The sequence below is a fragment of the Diadema antillarum genome, unplaced genomic scaffold (assembly GCF_040938485.1).
Source record: "Diadema antillarum isolate AM-2024a unplaced genomic scaffold, OU_Dant_1.0 scf00000012, whole genome shotgun sequence".
Classification (NCBI taxonomy): domain Eukaryota; kingdom Metazoa; phylum Echinodermata; class Echinoidea; order Diadematoida; family Diadematidae; genus Diadema; species Diadema antillarum.
In genome coordinates, this window is record NW_027270901.1 from 472,784 (window position 1) to 498,212 (window position 25,429).

General features: G+C 36.4%; 1 protein-coding gene across 1 annotated transcript in view; it reads left to right on the forward strand.

Annotated features, from left to right (window-relative positions):
* The first annotated feature begins 2,663 nt into the window (after positions 1–2,663).
* LOC139720870 (kinesin-like protein KIF28) overlaps positions 2,664–25,429 on the forward strand; it is a 53,116-nt gene continuing 30,350 nt past the window's right edge. Inside the window, exons 1-9 of the mRNA XM_071632206.1 lie at positions 2,664–2,982; positions 6,304–6,342; positions 6,894–6,970; positions 9,545–9,561; positions 10,206–10,228; positions 17,032–17,156; positions 17,911–17,989; positions 18,976–19,039; positions 24,913–25,099. Coding sequence (XP_071488307.1) covers positions 2,963–2,982; positions 6,304–6,342; positions 6,894–6,970; positions 9,545–9,561; positions 10,206–10,228; positions 17,032–17,156; positions 17,911–17,989; positions 18,976–19,039; positions 24,913–25,099 — 631 coding nt within the window. The 5' untranslated portion in view covers positions 2,664–2,962. The remainder of the gene's footprint in view (positions 2,983–6,303; positions 6,343–6,893; positions 6,971–9,544; positions 9,562–10,205; positions 10,229–17,031; positions 17,157–17,910; positions 17,990–18,975; positions 19,040–24,912; positions 25,100–25,429) is intronic.

The following is a 25,429-nucleotide window of genomic DNA, read 5'->3' on the forward strand; positions in this document are numbered from 1 at the left end:
TATGACGTTGAAGCACTGAATGATTAATCAGACGAATGAAAAGCCCCACTTGTTGATAATGGACAGAATATGTCAAAACATCGTTATCGTCATAGACTGATTAATGTTGAGATACATAGGGATTTTATTATTCCTATACACCAGTTAGGGGGGACTTCGGAGAGAAAATTAGTTTATTTGTTGTGGGGATGGGAGGGGGAGGCCGAGAGGGTTGCACTTTTAACAACAAAAAAAGTCACCTTATGCATCATTCATTTGCGTGAAGAGGAAAAACTGCAACCATCCAACGAACTACAGTATCTTGATCAAGTTGGGTCAATGTGGAACGCGACTTTGCTGTCTGTCGTGTAAAGATCTGTTTGCGCGGGCTAAACATCTTGCCAAAGGATGCATTACGCATCGTCAGGCAGGATTCGAATTCGGGGCTTCAAGTCCAGAGTTCCGCTATACCACTGCGCTCACCGTGATTACAGTGAATTGACGTGAAATATATAAGGCGAATATTAGGTTGCCACCCAGTTTTTGTATTTATTGTCATCTAAATGTCTCCAAGGTGTGATCAGCTAACGTCTCTCTCCACGTCGTACAACAGTCGTCCTTGCTTCCGGCATACCCGGTTTTTTTCCCCCTTCGTCTTTAGCACCTGGCAACCCAACTAATTAAAGCCACATGATGGGGTGAAGAGTATTTAAAACTAGGTTCAGATGTGTATTGACATAACGGTCCCCTTGGTATTTAACGGCAAACGTCTGATAGGCTTCTCCAGTCGCTAGAATCACCCAAGAAAACCTGCAAGAGACCTCGCACACAATACACACTATACTAGTACTCGTATATGCGTCTCTTGTTGATGGTAAAATAAAGTGTTCGCACAACTAGATGAGAACTGAAAATGTAGATGAAAATGTAATTATGCTTCATGAAGTTTGATGCAGATACTGATCTGTGATTATCGGAAGGGATTTGTTTATAAGAATATAAGAGTATCTATAACGTTTGTTACCTACGATATATCATTCCGGTGGTTGCGAGATGAAATGTAAGTTTAGGCCCTACAGCTGTATTTATTGTTTTTGTGAAAAGCATAAACATACTATTTAGTTCCATGATCATACTGTGAGTACGATGGCTACTGCAGTTTCATTAGAACAAGCAACAGTAGCAATGAGAAATACTATTCGTTTTTTATTGTGAAATGTTTCTTGGCATCTTAGAACTTGGATAAACAAACGATTCGTAAAACCAGGGAGGTGAGACCTCCCTGGTAAAACTCATCTTTTACTACGTCACCAGCGGGAGTTAGGTGCATGCTCAAGAAGTTTGCAAGATTGGAGTCACAACTGTCTTATTCTTTTGGAACCCATGTTCGATATGGCTACTCAAAAATATTTGAAGTAGGTGCCAAACTCGGATGCCTCATTACATTATGACTAGTCTTTCTCCATTAAGGAAGATTATGTCTGTAAAGGTGATTACTTTTCACCACCCTCCGTCATGTAAAGGATGAGCTATATGAAGACACAGGGGTACTTGATACGCGAATAGAAAATTGTGCAAATAGATGGCATTAAAAAGAATCGACTGAAAATGTCCTGGTAATAATCTGACATATTCATTTTTTAAGAACTACACTCGAAGATAATAGCATCTCAGTTTTAATTGTTGGAATTAGGCAGAAAGTGATAAAATGAGCTTTCCAGGAGGGTAGGCCCTGCAGTTTGATTATTTTCAAACACAGCTCCAACTTACATTTTTACGGACATTTCTGGAGGGGATTGACTTTTCAGGTGTGAGTTTCTTCAATTTGTCTCCCTCTACAATATTATTGACTCTTATTTTAGGTGATTTATCATAAGGGGAAATATATCATTTTATCTAATGGATAAACAAACAAAATATACTCGATTGAATATATCAGAGTTCAAAATAAATCTTCAGATTGCTCAGAAAGATCGTGGTTTTAAAAACCGAACATGAAAGAGCACAAATGCACCTGAGGATTTTTTTGTGCATTCATATCAAACTGATGACACCTGTTTGTTTGTTCAGGGAGGTTTGTTGTAGAATGTAGCCAGTTGGAACTCCAGCTCGTGAACCATCTTGGATGTTTTCTTTGACTCGGGCTATTGAATGAATAATTAGCTAAGCTCACAAATCAAAACTCTTGCTTCTAAAATTGATGCACGCTTACACACGCCAACACACATATTACGTACACGCGCTCATCGCGGAAGAAGACCTCAAAAAGTTGTATGGTTGCCTACAACAAATTACGTAAGAGTTCATTGAGCTTGCTTGTGATGAAGGCTGTCACGTTTGAAGCTGAAAGGAATTCACCTGTTCTCCTTTGTCCGCTACCGGTTCCGTGTTGAGGTCTAGAAGATTCCATCTTTCCTTAGAGGGGATTTGATATAATTTATAATTCATTGTACTCCAAATTTCATGTTTTTGACATTAGATGAGGTATTTAAATCTTATCAATTTTTACTAGTTATTTTTTTCATTTCTTTTTAACTGAGAATATTCAAAGTAAAGAAAGTAGTAGAAACTTCAACATGTTAGATTTCCCTCTTTGTATGTTGACGAGGCAAGACAGCCTTACGTCAATTTGTCCAGTTGCCTTGGTGCGCACACGCTCAACGTGGAGCACTGAACCATGCAGTACGATTTCACTGCCTGTTTCGACGTATGTAGCATGTAGTGAACAGGCGTGAGGCCGGTGTTATCTTTGGTATGGTAGAACACTTGACGTCTACTATTTCCTCACTGGATTGGATTCATAACATACTGGATGTGGCAAGTGGAAGCAAATTTGCTGGAATATGAGGAAATAGTGTGTAGATCGTGATCTTGACCCGTCATTTAAGAAAGAAGGGTAGGATAGATTGGGAAGAGACATAGTATTTGCCAATTTAATTAGGAGGGACACCGGAGTGCTGCCGGGGAACCACCACGTCTCAAGATGTCGGGTGGAGGGGAATCGTAAGTATATGCCCGTCTGGCATTTGGATCCCACTAACTTTCTATTTAGGACCAAGATACATTCTGACATGACACTAATACTATAGCTAACAGTAGTGAATCAAGTGGGCACTGGCCATAGCCATGGCAGTGTATGTATTTGCAAAATCGGTGAAGACACAGCCACGAGAATAATAACAAATTCAATGTTCGGTGTGTAGCTAGTACTAGTAGAATTCTACAATAACATACCAAAGCATTTACAGCCGTTTGAAGGTACTATAATTAAGCTGACTGATTCACTAAATCTAATCATCATCAATCATCATGTCTAGGCCAGGGTCGGGTGTCACACTCGCATACATATGGTCTATAGTGAAACAAAGTAGATCTACTATACCACAAGATGGTCCATCATTTCATAGCCAGTAGGCGAGGCGAGACCAGACCAAATTCACAAAGTTTCTTTATTTCAGTGCTACAGGCTTCCTTAGTTTCGTATGAAATAATGTTGCATTAATTGGAACTAGCACTTGTGTACTATTCACCGAACACCACTTCTACTACGTACTCTACATTTCATGGCCGGCGGAATGGGGGGGGGGGGGTGCACTTTTTTACACCATACAAAGGAATACAGAAAGGTGTCGCCACTTTGCGCCCCCCCCCCCCCCCCCCACTTTTTTACCCCCGGAAGTGTGGAAGAAAGAAATGGAAACCTTGAAGTGTAAGGCTTTGTTTTTGCGCTGAACGCCCCCCCTTTTTTTTTTTTTTTTTTGTTGCTTGTTAGCTCATGACACCTGGAAGTGGGCCCCCCACTTTTAAAAATGTGGCGCCGGCGATGCTTTACTGTACTACCGGATCTATTTTGTTTCTATGCGGTGCGATGGCCAATTAATATGTGTCCTTTGTTTATGACTTGTTTGCACCATACAAAGGAATACAGAAAGGTGTCACCACTTTGCGCGCCCCCCCCCCCTTCCCCCCCCCCCCCCCCACTTTTATACCCCCGGAAGTGTGGAAGAAAGAAATGGAAACCTTGAAGTGTAAGGCTCTGTTTTTGCGCTGAAGGCCTTTTTTTATTTTTTATTTTTTGGGTTGCTTCTTAGCTCATGAAACCTGGAAGTGGGCCCCCCACTTTTGAAAATGTGGCGCCGGCGATGCTTTACTGTAATACCAGATCTATTTTGTTTCTATGCAGTGCGATGGCCAATTAATATGTGTCCTTTGTTTATAATTATGTGACTATCATTGACTCCCTGGAAGATGGATGTTCCTTTTTCTATTTCCCTTTCCATTTTTCAGTCAATAAGAAAAACAAAAGATGGAGTGATGATGTGTCATTTAACCCATAACATATGAAAATACAATTATTGCAAGTTCCTTTTTCCACCTCTAGAAGTGAGATAGATACAAAAATAAAAAAGTGATAACGTGAAATGTTAATCTAATAAGTCGAATTCTAAAATAGTTTGGGAATACTTTTTTTTTTATTATAGCTATGCAGTATTTTTTTTTTATTTCCCAAATTTGTCATCCCCTCACCCTTACTCTAAACCTACACATCAACAGAAATAGTACACTCTGTAAATACAATGTGTGTCAGTGTTCATGTCATAGTGATGACCTGATTAATCTTGCTTTACATATTTTCTTGAACTTAGAACTCGAACTTATAGAAGATCAAAATTTTGAATGGCATTTTAAACCATTAAACTGCTTTCTTTTCAACTATTTACTGAATGGAAACAATGAATATCACTTAAACTGTAAAAAGGCAGTATTGTGATAAAATTTAATATAGGTTCTCAGTTGCGTATCCAAAGTTTATGACCATTGTTTTTACCAGCTTCATCCTGAAGTGTACATGTAAGTTCATTTTTATGTGGGTAGGAATCATGTAGGATATTTTCAAATTTTGTACAAGTTGTAGTGGTTATTAGGATGGCAACAGTGCATTAGGCACAGTGTTTCGTAGAGTACTCGGTATTCCCTGCCTAATGAAGCATCACACCTGATTTGGGTGCAGGTTGCTATCTTTTCTGGATGTATTATACTGTCCAAGCAAATACTCACACATCTTGGCTATTTTACATTAGACACACACACACACACACACACACATAGCTTGTTGTTCTCAAATTTACATCAAATGCCCTCACAGCACTCCATTATTAATTTGTGCCATCAAGTCCACAAATATCAAGTATTCTGTTGATGCCCAACACAACAGAATAATCACTGGGGGGTTTTACAGCAGGCATTACCATTGTACCAGGGCCTCCCTGATTGTACACTATGCTATCAATACTGCAATATTAATACAAAGACTGCTCTTGTATTAAAAAGGCATTATAGTATACTGCAGACACACATCCATCTCATCTGCTGCATTGCAATGAAAACCCAGTGATTTGGCTTTGTCAGTAGTATGCCTACATCTACTGTAGGTTTTTTGTTTGTGTGTGTGTGTGTGTGTGTGTGTGTGTGTTTGTGTGTTTTAGAATGGCCATGACTTGAGATATTTCTTGATCTCTGACATCCAAGTGGTCACAAATCTTTCATTTTTCTTATCTTCTTCAAATATTCCCCATTCAGAAACCATGATAATCTCAGATACTTTTAACACATACATGTATGTACACTTTTGATTGATATCCTTGTCAAATGTGTACATTACTGTAAAAGTGGACATTTTAATGCATTTTGTGCAACCAGAAAATATAAAAGCACTTAAATATTTTGGCTCATTAAAATTATCACTTTATAAGTGTCTTCTGCATAATCAAAAACATGCTATTAATTCATCTTACTCGTAAGAGTGCAAAAAAAAAAAATACACAGAAATATTCACTTTTACAGTATGGTATACTCAACCAGCTCTCCCTGTCAAAAGCTATTTGCCAGCTGAGAAGGAATTTAGTCAAATGTATGACAAATCATTATATGCCAAGTGGTCATAGCACTTTTGCAAAGAATTTAGTAGAGAAAGTGATATTTATACATTTCATAACTAAGTTAAGGTATCTTAAAAACACTGATACATTAAGTGTAGATAAAAGAGCTACATGCAATATATCTGTACTGTTTATACTTTTTCTTTTTTTCAACATAGATATTATATGTCATGTCATGTTTAGCCATTCTAGAGTGACTAGACTCACAGAAAATCGAATATAAGTATGAATATGACAGTTGAGAGATTTGTCAGTCGTGTTTATCATGTGGACACAACTTTCTTTATGACAGAAAGAGCTTAATTTCCGTACAGTCTCCAGCTCTCAGAATCATTGCTTCACACATTCATGATCCTTTTCTGTACATTTTCTCTTCTTCATTCAGAGTCAAAGTGGCAGTGAGGGTGAGGCCATTCAACTCAAGGTAAGATTAAATTATCACTTGACATTGTACAGCAGTCAATTTGTTCCAGTAGCCCAAGTTTTTAAATTTATTCATTCATTTTGGTTGCTGAGCAATGCAAAAATTATTTTCTTTTTTAATCTTTAGAATTCCAAGTCAATCGCTGTAGTTTGCTCAATTAATAGTAGAACTGATGTATACACACATTCAGGTATTTGCATAAACTAGCTATTTTACAAAATGTGTTCAGAATTACGTATACAATGCAAGTTTTTCTCTTTTTATGCCCAAAGGGTGCCGGAGGCATTATTTTCTTCTTTTTTTTTTAGTAGCTAATCTCTGTATTGGTTGCTTTTCATACTGATTTCATGATGAGTTGCCCAAAGCATTGTTTCAGAGTCTGGAAGTGAAAGTACTTGAAAGACAAAGTAGGAATGATGCATATTGTAGTGGCGAGATCTTAGAAGAATATGGTCTTTGTGTGACAGACTGTGACAGTGGCGTAATATTTGAAAGTATTCACAGTTTCACTGTGTAATCATTCAGCTGTTGTTTCTTTTCTTTCATCACAGGGAAAAAGACAGAGGGGCAAAATGTGTTATTATTATGAATGGAGCCACAACGAAAATTCAAAATCCAGAAGCACCAAGTAAGTACGGTATTTAAAAGAATGTAGCTGTGTTATAGTACAATAGAGAATGTTCAATCTAATGTTGTTAGGTTCAGGGACTCAATTTTTTTTTTTTTCAAATGTGGTGGATATATTGCTTTCATATGAAGTTTAAACTTTGAAGTTTATTAGCAACAACATTTGAACATGTACATTTTCAATCATTATACAATTATATTTACATACATATATGAAAAAAATACTTATCTATTACTCCTTTACAATAACATGATTAAATGAAGACATTTGAGATTTAAATGTGATACATGTAGCGTAATTCTACAAAGTTGTTGTTAACAAGGAAACCAAAAGTTAGCACACGTGCTAGTCGAGATTGGTCACCTTGATCTTCATACTAAAAGCTAAACACAAACGAAAAATTATTACATGGTTGGTTGAAATGGCTGTTAATATTTAAATACACTGTACATCATATATTTTCTAACATAGAAAACTAATTATACATGATACAGTATATAATATCTATTAGAGAAGGAAATCTGCAAGGCATTTACGAAATGTAGATCTTTTGCTTTGTTCACGCATTTCTCGTGGCAATGTGTTCCAAAGTTCTGGTCCTAAGTAAGAAATCAAAAATTGTCCCTGTGTGGTTCTAAATTTTGGTAAGTACAACATTCTTCAGAGTTGTTTAAAACTCCTGAATGTGTATAGGAATAGGAAATTTAAACATTGGGAAATAAGATGCATACATGTAATTTGAAATTCAGATTTATACCCTTATTGCTATATCTACAGAAGTCATTGTTATATCATACACACATCCACACACACATGAAAATTATATATGTGTAGACAGGGTTGATACATGTAATTATTTCTTTCTGCTCTTGGGTTAAAGGGTGTGTACAGTTCTGGTTGAGGTGAGGAGTTAGCTTTTAACGTTTTGCAAGATATTCAGAAACCACTCTATGAGATGTCAAAGCGCATGCAATTCTAAGGGGTATCAAAAGTTTATTTGATGAAAATCGGTTTTGAAATGGCTGAGATATCCCAAAACAATGTTAAACAAAGATATCCTAATAAAAGGCGTGGCCTGTCGCCTTTTATTATTGTCACTTTTTTTGTGTGGATATCTCAGCCATTTGAAAACCAATATTCATCAAATAAATGTTGAATCCTGCTTAAAATTACATGCTCTTTCATATTTCATACTAGGTTTTTCATTATCTCACTTAGGAATGTTCAAAACATGAATCCCCACCTCAACCAGTACTGTGCAGTCCCTTTAAATCAGGGAGGTGGTCTTCCCCCTCCCTGGTTAAATACATCACAAATTTGTGTGACCTTCCAGTTTAAGCCCTTGTAATTACCTTTAGTACCAGTACTTGGTCGCAGTGCATTGTTTTTCATTTTTCCCCTTGGCATATAGTGATTGATTATTCTGTACAGTAAACCATATATATACTTTATCCGATATTAGTATTTCAATGTATCCTATCCGTTTTATGTGATATTCTAGGATCAGTTGTTTATATCATTGAAGGGGCAAAAGTCAAAACTAACAAGGCACTTTTGAACTTTAATCTGACATTGAATTATAATATCATTATTGAGTAATAGAAGAGTATGAGTTATATGACATACAATTGGGTAGCTCACACAAAGTAATTTCAAATGAAAAAAAGTTTTCTGATTTCTGATTGTTGTTGATTTTTTAAATATTTTTCTTTATTATCCATTTTCTTTGGAAATAGTTAATTGTCATGCAGGATTTTCATATATCCTTTATACTATGTTATATAACATAATGATTACAGCATGCATTTTGTTTGGGTATTTCTCTGTAACAAATTAGTACCGATGTCCATTTGATCTTATGTGTGAAGCAATTTTTTGTTCTCATTTTTTTAATGTTTTTATATTGATCGTGTGACGAAGCCAAATTTCCATGTCATATCTTTAAACATTGGTTGGACCAAACAGAAATGAAATGAAAATAAAATGAAATGAAATTGAGACACGAAGTGCATTCAAGACAATGGGCATTGTTCAAACATTGAAATAAAGTGTTTTGGAACTTGATATTTTAAAGTATTTTTAGCTCAGATCAGAGTACTAAAACAGTTACATTGTATATTTCACTTGCATCACAAGTTCATGCCAAATATGCATTGAAGATACCTCAAATGCAATGAATTTCCCATAACTGGGTCAGTAAGATACTTCTTGATGTTCTAAATAGGCAAAGATATGAAAGGTAAAGTTTACTTTACCTCATGGACCCTATGCACATGAAATATTGCCAGAGAGAAAAAACAGGAAAATTGATAATCTTGCTGTGCATGGCTGATGAAGTAAATCTTTATGTCATACAAGACTATAGTGTTTTATTTGAGAACAAATAGTACTATTTTACAAGCTGTGCAGCTTCTGGTTAATGGTGTGTGACATGTTAGTGCAATCTGCCTAAGTAGTGATGAATTGACTAATGTATTTTTTCCCTCTCTCTCTTTCTTTCCCCCTCTTTCTCTCATCTTCTTATTTTCATCTCTCTCTCGCTCTCTTTTTGTACCCTCTTCTAATTGCGAACAGAGGATGAACCTAAGTCTGTAAGTATTAAACAAAAATGATATTGTAAATTGTTCATAAAAATGTAGCTGCAATAGATTATAACACTGCATGTTAACAAAGAAAAGACTGGTTACACAATATGACTGTATAGGTCAGTCTCTTCAATTTTTCTGTCTAGATGGTCAACATAACTGAAGTTGATTTACAAGTAGGCTTGACCAAAATTTGCTTTTCAATATGTAGACTTTATTCAGTCAATGTGCTGTGAAATGTCATGGACCTACAATGAAATGTTGACCATACTATTTGTCAATCACCATCCTAGTGCACTTAATTGCGACTAATTAGAAAATCTATTTTAGTATTTGTGTGTGTGTGCTTACAGAAGAGATCTTGTATATATTATGATTTTTATATGCATGAGATGTCTTTTATCAAGTGGTATTATGGATAACTGTCAGATTAAGCAGTGAAACACTGGTGAAACCAACTACAAATTGTCACTTTGAACTTTGCTCTATTGGATCTTTATCTCTCAGAAATGATAAAGTGATGCCAGGTTCATGTATATCATGTCTTTACACAAGCAGTATAGAGCATGCAGGAGTACAGAATAAATCAAATATATAAGTCAGTCATATAATCACTAATATTTTGTCTCTTTTCTTTTCCTCTCAAACAGTTCACATTTGATTACTCATACTGGTAAGTAAACATTACAATTATTATTATCCACATTAACATCTGCTTGCAAGAACTTGTGATAGGGAGATTAAAACTGTCTTGTAAGTTCAGTGTAGCAAACTATTGAAATAGGATCATCATGAATGCATGACACTGATCAGTGGCAGATCCAGAGGGGGTGCACCGGGCGTGCTCCCCCGCTTTATTTTTTATTAAAACAAAAGAAATAAAAAGAAAAAAATGGGGGGGGGGGAGGACCTGCGCCCCCTATAATAAAGGCGCCTCCCCTTTATGGAATTCCTGGATCCGCCCCTGCTAATGGTTGTAATAGATACAAACCTGCTAACTATACATCATTGGATTGCCATGTAATGTAACCATGTTTAACCATTCATAATGTTGAAGAATGACTTATTGTTTTGGATTGATAGTGTCATTTTCCTGTGTATGTTAGCCTTCATTTCATCATTTCTCATTGCATGGCAGATACAGCCGTGGAGAAAAGTATGATATCCACTTGTCACATATTCTTTTTTTGATACAGTCTAACCTATCTTAGCAGTCACCTTTCTAGTGACTACTTGTCATATGAAGTCACTAAAGCAATTCCCCGATAGAAAAGCTGTGTTAAAGACCCTGTTTGTAGCAGCCACCTGATTGATAATGGCCACTTTTTTTGATTGCCCTCGTGTGGCCACTATAGATAGGTTTGACTGGTTTTCATTCTTTTTTTTTTTTTTTTGTTACCGTGGTCATGTTCACTGATTATATCCATGGTTCTAAGAACCTGTGAATCCTAGAATGTTGACAGCACTTCAATTCAAATTTGTGAAGAATTTGAATTTGAAGAATCTTATGTAAAGCATGTGACATTTATGTACATATTGTCTTCTCATCTTCATTTTGTCATAATATGCAGCACACATTGCTAGGCCACAGACATAACTCATAATGTGGGGGGTTGCTGTATGCATGATTTAATTGGCGTCATCTATATTCAGTCATACTGGTGTATTGATCTTTACGTCACATATCCCATGCAAGCAATTACCTCAGATTTAGTCATCACTAAAGAGCAATGTACTCCCACTTCATCAATCTTGATTTCATGAGCTTAGACAATCCTCATTTGTTCAGGACCTATCCCAAAATACCTACCAGAAATTTTTCTAAGTCACTCATCTAGTAGACACACACATTTTGCATACACACACACATACCAAAATTAACCAACCCCCAGTAAAGCATTTATTGTGCGCGAGCACTTGGTGTAATCCAGCAGGTGCATCGCGTTTCCTGGACTCTGTATCGAGTGTCACGCTGTCTTTCCACTGGGCCATTGTTTGTCATCGTCCATGGTAACAGCCTTTGAGGTCCCATTGTGCCAATCTACCTGTGCAAACAATAGGGCCTCCCTCTGGGGAAATCTAACCAGGCATGAGATAGTCTATTGATCGCAGGGCGATCAGGCTTTGCTACAGAAAGACAGGGAGGGAAGGGAAAAAGCGGGGTTTACCCAAAAGACGGTCCAGCATGATGTTGCTGCATAAGTGTATGCCTTTATGATAGGGTTGTTTGTTTGTTGTTTTATTTTTTTTATTGTTACCTCAAGATATGGTTGGTTTGTATGGCAAGGCTGGTTATATTTGAATTTGTAGTATGACATCCTGGTTAATGATTAGTTCCTTTAAGTTACTGCCAAACATCCGTCAAGAATTGTGAAGTGGGTACAGATTGGAAGAGATATGTTGAACTTTGGGTCCATGAATGTGGATTTTTTTGTGGTTTAAGTAAACAGCTAACGTTGGTGGCATGATATTTTTTTTTCTTTAAATTGCGTTTATGTATGCAAGCATTCAATATTCATTGATATGTGTATTGGAAAAGGAAAGTGTGACACTTACATAGTAATACAGCTACTCACATTAAAAAAAAAGACTGCTTAGTATTACATGGTGAAAGCGGCTATTTATGTAAAGAGTGTACTGTAAAACGTGATATATTTGCGGCATGAAATTTTCGCGAATTGGAGCCAACAGCCTTTTTCATAGCATGAAATTTTCACGAATTGCCACTGGCGTTCAATGCATATAGTGTAGACAAGAACTTTCGCATGCATTTTAATTTCGCGAATCTTGGCGCTCGTGAAATTCGTGAAATTAAAATGCATGCGAACATTCCTCGTTTTTACAGTAACTCATATCAAAATAGAGTTGTCCCATCAAGGTTGTACTTTCTGTTAGGTAAGGTCTGATTTTATCCATCCATACTCTCCCCAGCACTCATGAAATATTAAAAAGAAGCTGATTTGTTTACAGTGATGAACTTTATCACTGAGTTATACATAGTTCCCCACCTCTCCTCCCTGTCTCCTATCTTCCCTGGAAACAGAAAAAACAAAAACAAAAAGGAAAACCTAGCAGTTGGTGCCCCAAATACTATGATGTTCAATTCAGTACCAGATACATGTAGCTTATCAGATCATTCATATTGATTGCCTTTGTAGTGCAGTACATTCAGTGCATTAGTAACTGGTTATATTCATGACTTGGTTATCCCATGATATGGATTTAGAAGAGTGTGAGGCTATTAGATTGTTTCAGCCTGTATAGTATACTTCAATAATAACCCATTGCAAATCCTCACCAGAATTGCAGTTCCCTTTTTAAATTAATTGTTATTAATTAACATTTGTTCAAAAGTATTCATGGATAATACAATTTCAGTGCAGGAGACCTGCTTCTGACAATGTCAGATATTTTGTAGCTTCAATTAGATTTAACAATTTCACTTGTGTAAATGTGAAAAAAAAATGGTGAACACATTTTTTTTCGTATTCTAAGCTGTAAAAATCATGGATTAGCAAGAGAAGTGATTTCCAACAATGTCATTTACCCTGCAAAATTATTTCACCATTATGATAGATTACACATGCTACATTCAGACAAGGATGATATCTCTGATAACTCTTATGTTTGGTGGGTTAAATATCAAAGTCTACTGCAATATCTCATTTCCCACTTTTGCATCCCCCCCCCCCATATAGTTCTGTCACTCCCCAAATGGTTTAAATAGTGGATTAAATGGTGTCACCTCTATGAGACTGGGTTAATTCAACATACCATTTGTAAATTGTAAAGTAAGCATGAGCTTTCCCTTGGAAAAAAAATGGATAAAATCTTGCTGAGAAAGATGATACCAATGTGCTTCATAACTGTAGCTCAGATACCAACATTTAATCTCCATCGTATTTGCTGTCTGTTCCTAGAAACATTCATAAATCTGTGTTTGTTTGTGTTAGTGTTTCTATTCTTGCAGATACCTGTTCTCAAATATCAATATGGCACAGTGATGGAAGTTGCTATGATTGCAAATGTCCTCTTGATTGTTTGTATTTTTTGTTGAGCTTCTGGGGCTACAGATATTTTCTGCACTCAAATGTAGATAGTGATAATTACCCAGGGTCTCTCATTTGTATAACCAATTTTTAAGCTCCTGTTGAGACTCCATTGTCAGTGCAATCTGGCTTAGACGGGAGTAGTCATTCATTAGTGAATGCCCCAGCAAGGGTTACCATGGGTCTGCGTACACAACGGAAAACAGGCTTACCCGTCTGTATCTCCACTGCTGTGGAAATACAATGGCTCTCCTTGGGCAGTGGGGAGTTTCCATGGGTCTGTAAGCTGAGTTGTACTATTTGTGGTAGAAAAAGGATGGAAAGACTTTATTGCTTGATTTTTGTTTTGGATATCATAGACCAGAGTAGCAACCAGAGTACCTGCACCTTTCCAATAATGATCTTGTCATTGTGAAGGCCAAGCTCCAAAACACCTTTCTTTTCTGTAATTTCTCTCCACAAATTGATAGATTGTCCCCCCCCCCCCCCAAAAAAAAAAAAAAAATAAAAATGAAAAAAATGAGAAAAATAAAATATATATATATAATATAAAGATATGTATATGGAATGTAAAAATTTGTTTCTGTTGTGATGAAAGACGACATATCTGCAACTAAGACTTAATATGTAAACAAAAGTTGCCTTAAAAGCCATATTTGGGTTGATGATGGAAATGCAGGCATTTCATTTTAGTGTTTCATTTTTGTATGAAATAGAAAAGAAAAAATAAGGCCTTTGTGCCAAAAAGGAAGCTTTTGTAATTCACTCTAAACATGTCAAGATATATTCTACCAGCTCTCTATGATAAATTTTCTTTAATGAAATAAACTTCTGGTACCAATATTTCAGGTGGCTATCAATATAATTTGGAATCTGCCAGACACTAAAAGATGCTGCTGCCACTCATCACCACATATCCATGAGCAAATGTGTGTGTTTTAAAGAAAGAAGAGAGAGAGAGAGAAAAAAAAAGGGGGGGGGGGGGGCCCTATACAACAAAAAATAAGCATATCTTAATGCAAGGCTGTCTAGGTATATTTCAGTGTGCCTAAAGTTTGATTGTGCTGCTGTGTACATATAAAGTTGCTGTGTATGAGACTACAACCATTTCATATCTTGGGTGGCGGGGACATGTGTTAACAGGGGCAAATGAATTTATTTTTGAACCGTGATCCAAAAACAAATAACTCTTGTGTATGAATGGGTCTAGTGCCTTCTCTGTCCACAGTTGTACACATTTGATAGGGACAGGAAATTCCTCTGTAAAGGCATTATTCAACTGTTAGAGTAATCCGCCCAGCGTATACCCAGCTGGACATTCAGTTTGACGAGGCAAGTGTATAAAATAAGAGTGCTTCCCATGCTATAGCTGCCTACATCATTACAGTGTCTGCTTCCTTAGAGGACAGCAGCTGGTTAATTGTTGCTAGGCAACCAGCCAAACTGATGGCTAACTTTGAACACGACCCTGACTGCTGTGTGTACATTAGGCTTAAGTGGGTCTTTCAGTGGTAACATGTTTCCTCTCTTCTCTTTCACACAAATATTATGCTTTCATGGAGTCTTTGATAACTGCAATGTGTGGTGGCTGCTTATCTTTGCAAAATGATTTGCCTTAGGCTAGCTAATTTTTTTTTTATTAGTGTGAAGCTTTTCTTCAGTGATTTCTTAATTTTTTCCCATCGTTGATATTGTGTGTGTGTGTGTGTGTGTGTGTGTGTGTTGTTGTTGTTTTTTTTTTTTTTACAGTGATATTGATTGCCTGTTTTTCATAGGTATGACCAAAATATGATACACTGCAAACATTCAATGAACCAGCTGCTGTGTGTATCTGTTTTAATGACATCATTCCTGTCCATTGCAAGCATTCCTGTCCTTGCAGAGTTTGCAACAGTCACACATCTTTAATATTCATTTCATTTCTGATGTGGAGCAGCCAGATTTTCAAAGTTATATTCAAGTACATGTATATGCAATCATATACTTGAACATATACATACAAGTACATGTGTATGCAGTATATATGCTTATTGAACTAAAAGGAATGAGTACGAAGTTTATGAAGTTTTGTAGGTATTACAAGTTGCAATGCAAGAATAGTAGGGGTAGATTTTCTCTTACAAATGTATTTAGAAGAATGACCAAATTTATTCAGAATCGTGACACAAATTATCAGAATTTGATCTTAATTCTCTCCTTGTTGTGCCCGGGCATAATTTGTTCACATGATATGCCATATTGTTGTGGGAACACACTCTCAACATTTTCTCAGCAGTATATTGGTGAGATCCCACCAACAAGACAGAAACAGCCTTGTCTGCTATTAAAAGTCAATTATGCATTGTTTGACTTATCAAATATTGACTTTTGAACAGGCCAGCATTGAGGCCATACGATTGATAAAACTGGGAATTGATAGATAATGAGGATTCCTTGTTTTTTTGTATGCTATGCTTACTTGTCTCTGTGATGTTTGATTTTTCTATCTGTTACCTTTTGAGTTACTTTTTTTTTGGGGTGTGTTTTTTTACACCTTACTCTAATTAATTTCTGCTGCCCAAATAACCTGAAATACATGACGTGAAATATTGCAAGACCACCCCTGCGTATTCTGCACCAGTTTGTAGAATAGCTGTAAAACCAGAACATTCACATCATGAAGCTTTTGCGAATCGAAACTGAAGGACTTTTTTTTTCTTTTGCAGCGTAAAACTTTTGCGAATTGCTGATGATGGTGGTGTAAAGCATTGTATTGGCATTCAATGCATTGTGTAGACTGAATCTTTTGTGAGCATTTTGCTTTCATTTTGCTTTCCTGAATCATCCTGCGAAAATTGCAAAAGATTCATCCCCATAAAAAATTCCAGTTTTGAAGTAATCGTAATGTTTGTAAGTGAGCTGGTACATGAGGAAAAGTAAAGAGGAACTGGATGTATTTTTTTTTTCTTTTTTTTGTGGTGGTTTTTTCCCCAAAAATTCCAACATTTTAAGTCTGAAATATGCCATTTAAAATGTAAGTAGCTAGAAAGTTTTCCCCTGTGACCGGTGTCAATTATTTTCATTAATCATTCCATGTTTCCCTTTACTAGATATATCAGACATACATATACATTGTGTTCCTTTTCATCTACTGTATATCTTGTAAAGTGAAACATTTTGCTTGTCATAATTGTGTAGTAATGATGAAGATGGGGTACAATGTTTGAATGCTGCAGCAGTAATCTCGTACTCTGAGGATTTTGTGTTTAATTCAGTTGTCAGTTATCATAGTAAAGTGTGATTTTTGGTATATAATACTATCAATATAGATATTATTGTAATTATTACAATAATAACTTTTGTCATCTTCTCTATCCTCATCATTGCCATCATTGGCATGAAATTATTATCGTAATTTTTATTTTTTTTTAACATCAATTGTGTGAAGGTCACATGATGGTTTCACAGAGGATGATAAGGGCATACTCAGTGCCCAGCCAGGCAGCAACTACGCATCCCAGCAGAACGTGTTCGATGACCTGGGGCAGGGTGTGCTCGACAACGCTTTCAAAGGTGGGTGGGACTAGTGCACAGACTTCACACTTCCTCTTTGGTTTTCAAAGTCACTACAGTCAACTGCAAGGCTGCAAACTGTTCCTAAAATTTAGCAATTATTAGTAATTTCAGCATGTGACTACTGCTTTGTTCTTATAAAAATTCTGAATATTAGTAATTTCTTTGTGCTTCTATGCAAAACAGCACATTTTCTTTGTTATAGTATGTGTTTCTGTGCAAAATAACCCACTAATGGTATTTTGTAAAATAAGAATGATTAATGAATTGTTCACAAACTTGTTGGCAGTTGTGCAACGTACTGTAGCACAGTAAAATTGTGTGTGATTGTAAGATTGAACCCACCCAAGCAAGAAGTTGGAAATGAGTGTTAGGGAATATTTAAGGATAGTTGAGTGACGCAGATTAATTTCCAGTATACTGAGTGGTACTTAATTTGTATGTTTTCAATTCATGTTAGTTATCGCAGTCATATTATGCATTATTTTATGTGTATGTTTATTTTTATGTATATGTATTTTTTAAAACAAAATATATGTTTTTGCATCTGTTTTATTTTTCCCAATAAGAAGATGAGACTGATATTTTAAGCTCTTTGGAGGTTCTCCATGTACCAAGATCATTCTAGTAACAGCCAAAGAATTGATATATATCTAATTACAGTGGTGCATGTTGTATCATCAAAACTTATTCATATTTATCATTGTCTAGTATATCATACCATTGACCAGTACTTGTTTGTTTTTTATTCCAGGTTTTAACTGTTCACTATTTGCCTATGGCCAAACTGGTGCTGGAAAATCATATTCCATGGTTGGATACGGGCAGAACAAGTAAGCTTTTCCACTGTGAACATACTTTACTTTTAGAGAACTTGGATGGCCCCATTTTTGTTTATTGAATCTGTACAACAAATAAGGCCATGTATATGCAATAAAGCATTAATTATTTGTCTATTCCTAATTTTGAATTTAAGTTACATAGTATTTATGTTTGAAGTTCTGTTGAACAACTGGGTTGATCACATGACTAGTTCATATATATATATATATATATATATATATATATATATATATATATATATATATAGCGAAAACTTTGAGCAAAGAAAATGGGTTTTCATCGGGATTCGAACCCGAGACCTCCGGATTACTAGACCGGTGCTCTACCGACTGAGCTATTGAAAGCCCTAGATCGGTGTTCGTCCCAAACCCTTAACTCTCTTTGCTCGTGTGGTCAGAAGCTATAGTGTGTGTATGTGTGCCACACACACACACACATTAACCTGACATAAACCCAAATGATGTAAATCAACTTTGGAATAAATGTGAGGGATCGCCGAAGCGATGCAGCTTTTTGTAATATATTTTTGAAACAAGGAAGGAAAAACTGACCAGAAATAATTGTAATAATTGTAATAATAAAAATAATATATATGTATATATATATATATATATATATATTTCTTTTTTTTTACTTTGATGCAGTCTGTTCAAACCTAAGCACACATGGACTTCTTAGGCAAAGAGAGAAAAGCAGTGATTACAAGGATATTATAAATATGAATGTAGAAAGATTTATTATGATCATAAATGTTACTCATAAACATTAATTCTAACAGACTTTGTGACGAACGTTTTTCTGACTCTATCAACTCTTTTTGTGAAACCACATTGGGAAAAGAAAATATATGTTTATTTACTTTTGGTTTGATGTTTCATGGAAATCTATGGTATATATGAGCCTTTATACACCTTTGATGTCTGGTCAATGGAACACAGCTTTAAACTATCATTCTTGATTTCTGTGTGTCTTCCAGGGGTATTGTTCCTATCACCTGTGATGCTCTCTTCAAGACGATTGAGGCAGGAGATGGCGCCACTGTGAGTATTACATAATAATCCATATATCTGTCATCCTACAGATTGTTGCATTTCATTCGAAAATTTTCGGATTTCTTTTTATCAACATCAAACCTTTGACTTGTATATTGTTTACATTTCAATTATATCAAAATATGTCTATCTGGTGATAAACATCATGTAGCTATACAAAGTAGGTCTTCCTGTTCATATCTCTTCCTACCTATGTTACTAGCTAGCTGTATCTACCTGTATCTGTCTATCTAATGTATCTTTCTGTCTACCTGGTATCTCTCTGCTTATCTATCTATCTATCTATCTATCTATCTATCCATCTACATTTCTGTCTATCTATCTATCTATCCATCTACATTTCTGTCTATCTATCTATCTATCCATCTACATTTCTGTCTATCTATCTATCTATCTATCTATCTATCTATCTATCTATCTATTTCTCTATCTATCTATCTGTCTTTCTGTCTATCTATCTATCAATCTGGTCTGTCTATCCCTCTACCTGTCCACCAACTCATTCATTTCTTTATTTATGGGGGAGGGAGGAGTTTGGATGTTGAATATGATGGAATTGTTGCAGTTTCCATTTGATATCCACTTCTTGTACTGAGCTGGTATAGGTTTTGATGATAGACTATAAAGCCATGAAGGGTTTTGACACTTGAAAAGTATGATGCATCTCAAACTCATACTTTGTGCCAGACACCGCTTTCATCTTTTATACCTCTCAATCTTTACAATGTGATTTGAGTAGCCCATGAATCATAAGAGTGCATTACATTGATACACAACTAGATGGGAATGAAACCCATAAAGTACATGTAGATTGTGTGAATGCCGCAATATTAGTAGAGCACATCAGCAAAGTTTGAGGAAAATAGGACAATCTGTTCAAAAGTCATGAATTTTTTAGGTTTTGGCGTAGCCATCGCCGGATGAGAAGACTGATACACTTTATGATGTCACGTTTTACTGACTGTTAAATCATGCAAATTATAGTCAGTCACAGATAAAGGAATACAGGATGTTGTAGGTATAAGCTGCCATCCAAATTGTTGGTGGTATAAATGTCAGGTGGACCACTTTACTTTATTGCAATTTTCTGTCATTGCCCCATAAATTCAGGAGTCACATCCAGTTCCAATTTTTCACACCTGCATTTCATTGTAAAGAGGAGGGGATCAAATGGGCAAAAAAAAAAAAAAAAAAACTGTGTTAGGAAACAGCAGTCCATTTCACGGACCAATGAACTTACAAATGGTCCTGATGAAAGAAATGACTTTGCTAAGTGGTGCATGGTAATTATATTCGGAGCAATCATTCATTTTTGAATTTTTTTGTCTATTGCCAGTGGCTTCATAAAAGGAAAATTATGCAGTGAGAATGAAGTTCTGTATAGGCTGTTTTGGGGGAACGGGGTGCTCTTTCATATCTCCTTGTACTCCCTAAAAGTCAGCATAGTTCCCAATTGCATGTTTTTCTTTTGACATTAAGTCTGCTTTTCTCAGTTCTCAGTTCTCGGGATTTCAGTTGAGATTATTAGCAGCTCATAAACAGATGATACACATTTTTGTGTGTGTTTTTTAAATACATTAAAATATGATCATGCTTAGGTAACTTCCCCAAATCCCTGTTTGTGATTTATTTAACACACATAGTCCTTTGCAACAGTGCCATTGTGTCTTATCCCTACAATCCACATAGCTATGCATATAAGTTGAAAGATTCTCTGCAAAAAAAACACATTGCAGGTAGTTTCCACTCAAGTAAACCTAAATTCCTTGGGACTGTGTTTGACCTTGCAAGTATTAATCTCCAATGGTGTAAGGTAAAGTACCAAGTGGTAAAAATAAAAACAAACATTGTGTGTAGTGCTGTTAATAATGGTATCTAATGATTTCAGCTGTAGTGTCCAATGGTATATTGCACAGTAGTATCAAAATGGAGATGTTGAAGTATTTTATGTTAATTGTAGTTGTAGTTGTATCCAGTTGTATACGACGTAGAATCCAGTTTCATCAATTGTAGTGTTCAGTGGTGTAGGTCCTGGTGTTAAATGATGATGAATAATGACAATGATAATATGAACACTTGCAATGTGCTGGTATCCACCACCATAGATGCTCATGGTGAAGAGAAAGGCAGAAAGGAAATATCTACATTGTATGAAGAGCAATATGAGAAAAGGAGATGAAGGAAATATAAAGATTACCTTGTGTGACTACATTCTTATTTTCAACCACAGCCTGACATGGTGAGGAGTTAAATGAAAAAACTCCACATACAGAGAGAAGTATCACATGTGAATGAGAGATGTTATGTTTATGTTGTAGTGGAACAGTGAGTGCACACCAGTGGAATTGTTCTACAGGCACTTTTTATGCCTCCGCCACGAAGTGGTGCCGGAGGCATTATGTTTTCGGGTTGTCCGTCCGTCCGTCCGTCCGTCCGTCCGTCCGTCCTTCCGTCCGTCCGTAATGAATTTTGTGGACAAGGTAACTATCAAAACCTGTTGAGGTATCCTAATGAAACTTGGCATGTATGTGTATTAGGGGGTGAAGTTGTGCCCATCAACTTTTGGGTGCACATGCTCAAGGTCAAATACATAAAATTTCACTATTTCCACCATATCTATTGAATGCCTGAAGATATTTTCTTGAAAACTTAGTGTATACATGTATTACCCAATTAAGATTCTCTGGTGAAAGTTTGGGTCATGAGGTCAAAGGTCAAAGGTCAAAAGGTCAGGGTCAAATACATAAAATTTCACTATTTCCACCATATCTATTGAATACCTGAAGATATTTTCTTGAAACTTAGTGTATACATGTATTACCCAATTAAAATTCTCTGGTGAAAGTTTGGGTCATGTGGTCAAAGGTCAAAAGGTCAGGGTCAAATACATAAAATTTCACTATTTCCACCATATCTATTGAATGCCTGAAGATATTTTCTTGAAACTTAGTGTATACATGTATTACCCAATTAAGATTCTCTGGTGAAAGTTTGGGTCATGAGGTCAAAGGTCAAAGGTCAAAAGGTCAAGTAAAAATATTAAAACTTCTTTTTTTTCTCTGCACCTTGGAAAATTGTTCAAGGTATCTTCATGGAACATAGTATATACATGTACTGACTGGAATTGATTATCTAGAGAATGTAGGGTTCATGGGGTCAAAGGTCAGGGGTCAAAGGTCAAGTGCAACACTTCAAAATTTTACTATTTCCCTCATATTTATGCAATGCCAGCAGGGTTATTATTTTTTTTTACACTTGGTGTATGCATGTGTAACCTCATAGAAATTCTCTGGAAAGTTTTTTTTTTTTCTTTTTTTTTGCCTCAAAGGTCAAAAGGTCAAAGATCAAGTGAAAGTGCTGAACTATCATTTTCCTCCATATCTCGGAAGTGGCTCAAGTTATCTTGAAACTTAGTACATATTATGCATGTTCTACCTGAAAGTGATTATCTTATGAATTTTAGGGTCAAGGGCCAGATGAAAATGGTAACAATTTACTATTCAATGCAGAAATTCACACCAATTCTCCACACCTGTACCTTGAAAATTACTCAATGCCTTAATGTATGAATGGGTCAAAGTCAAGTTAAAGTCCTTAAATCCCTAGATAGATGCTCTCCTATTCATCCAATTAAACCTAGGTCAAGGAAGGTGAACATTCAACACATTTGTGACAAATTTGTTATTTCAATATTTTGCCAATTTTGTGAAAATGTAATCACACATTGTCCACATGTACTATCTAGACCTATTGGGAAAATCATGCATTATGGCGGAGGCATACCAGTCGCCAAAGCGACATTTCTAGTTCTTGGGTCTCAAGTGTTCCCCTTTGTGCTCCCTGAGTTTCCCTTTGAAATGTTGTGCACAGCATGCAATGATCCACAAACTCGAGCTCACTTGTGATTCTACCTCATGGTTTTAAGAGATTCACAACTTTGTGTATAATGATCCCATCCCCCCCTCCCCCCCCCCCCCCCACCCCCTGTGCCATTTCAATCATAGTGTTTTAATTATTTAGCATGAATCCCACAACAATCAATCAATACAGTGAGAGTCTGTATATCATCGTTATTAAAAATTGATTTAAAATGAACCGGCCTAATGGCATATAATGCACATGTTCCATGGATGATTTGGGGAACCATCATTTGCACAAATTAGTTTGCAGCAATAATTCCTATATTGGCATAAAAATGGTGTTTGTTTTGTACTGAGATCATCACAGAAATGATGAGATGAAAATTCTCCCTCTGATAAGTACGAATTATGCAGATAGAACATTGTATTTTTAATTGTTATCGATATCAAGTTTGTTTGCTTTGTTATTTGTCTTGCCTGATGTGTTTCCATGGGGACACTTTTGAGTTGAATTTCTTGCCCTCATTCGATAGCAAATTTTACCTTCAGTTGTTGGATTAGACATCAAAATATGAGAATGTTGTGTTGTATCTGGCTCTTCTATTCTTTTGGTTAAAGTGAGTTTGTATACAATCGTTTAAGAAAAATTGTTTCTTGTCAGTCCATTTGTTAGATTGGCATGAGTGTGGTGACATAAATCATATTAAAAAAAAGACCTCAGAAAATTGGTATTGTTCAGCATGATTAGTTGTGTACTGTGTAATGCATGCTGCAAAGAAGTACAGTCATTCTCATTTTGAAAGCCCTGGTAGTGTGGGGGATACATGGTTGGCTTGATTGAGTCGATATTCGTTCGCTGCCCACCGGGGTATATTCCAAAACCTAAATGGTGTCTGTCGGCCACATGTCGGCAAATATGTGCATCGAAGCATACGCTCATCAGTAACGGTCGACTGAAGTCAAGATTCTGCAGCTGTGTGTGTATGTACATAGAGATCAGAAATAAAGATGCACACGTTGTTAAAAGAATTTTCGAATATAGACCGATTTGGGTTCGTTGAGGGCAGCAGACAATTTGTGGCACTGGGCGCAGCCATGACCCCCCCTCCTCTCCCCCACCCCCGGGCAACATGTTTATCGCGCACTTGTAACAAAGGTTCGCGCACTAAGCAAGCATTCGCGCACTCAGTACGAGACACCTATTGGGTAAAACAACCATACATCAGTTTTTCATTCCGCACGCGCGAAGGGGGTGGGGGAGAGGGGAGGGGGGTCGGCTAAGACACCGCGTTAATGGTGCTGCCCATGCCAAAAATACACATAGCGTGTCACAGAATCGGTCTTATTGCCAAGCTGAGCCAACCCTCTCCAGTCTGTGGTATCCCCATGCTGCCAGGTCCTTTTGAAAAGGTCATTTTAGTCCTCACATGGTTTATTTCACCTGTTGTGTTTTGTGTTGTTTTTCTGTTACTTGACCTCAAATGTAACTCTGTAACAATGTTTATAACATCAATGGCCATGGAACGTGTGTATTTGACAGTCATCAGTGTAAACATTCCAGGTGATTCTGAAACTGGAAAGGGCAGTAAATCTAATATTCCACTGAATGTGTCGTATATTTTGTGAGTACAATATTTAGTAAATTGGAACTTTAGTACAGGAAAGCAGCCTATGATTAAGGACCAGTGCCTGAATAAGAAAAAAGTAGCATCCTTTTTAAGGAATCTTATACTATCACTCCTTGAAGATGATGTACATAGTTGTCTCACTGCAGGCAATATTTTGGCATGTTATTAATGTCAAGAATATCAGTAGACATGTAAAATTCACAAAAAATAAAAAAGCACCACCACAAAATATATGGCATATGCAGTGTTTGGATAATATATTAATAATTCTTATTCATATATGATTCTAACATCATCTTCATGACCATCATTGACGTATCTGATTTCTTGTGTCTTTCTCTGTGTCCTCTGCTCTCTCTTCCCTCCTGCACAGAAATATGAGGTGACATTCTCCATGTTAGAGATCTACAATGAACAGGTGCGGGACTTACTGCAGAAGAACAACCCCAAGGGGGGCCTGCAGGTGCGACAGAACCCCAAGGAGGGGCTCTTCTACGTCCAGAATCTCAAGAAGGTGGCTGTAGGCAGCTACAAAGAGATTGAGCAGCGGGTGGACGAAGGTGAGAATGGCAGGGAAGAGAATATTTTGAAGATAGGGTGACTTATTCTCTGAAAAGAAAAAAATATTTGGCCAAGCTAGTGAGACAGAAAAAAAAAAGAGAAAAACTTTGCATATAGTGTTCACAGTCCTCATCTAGAAAACTTGACTACCACTATACCAGAACTAGATAGCCATTTCTTGACATAGAAACAAAAACAGCTATGCATGGGGAAAAGATGTATACAAGAAGTCTTTGTCATAATTGTTGAAATCTATGAAATCCATATAGGCTGTATGGAAGTCTTTGAGAAAAGTGTGCTCATAAGCAATATTGTTTGTTTGTTTGTTT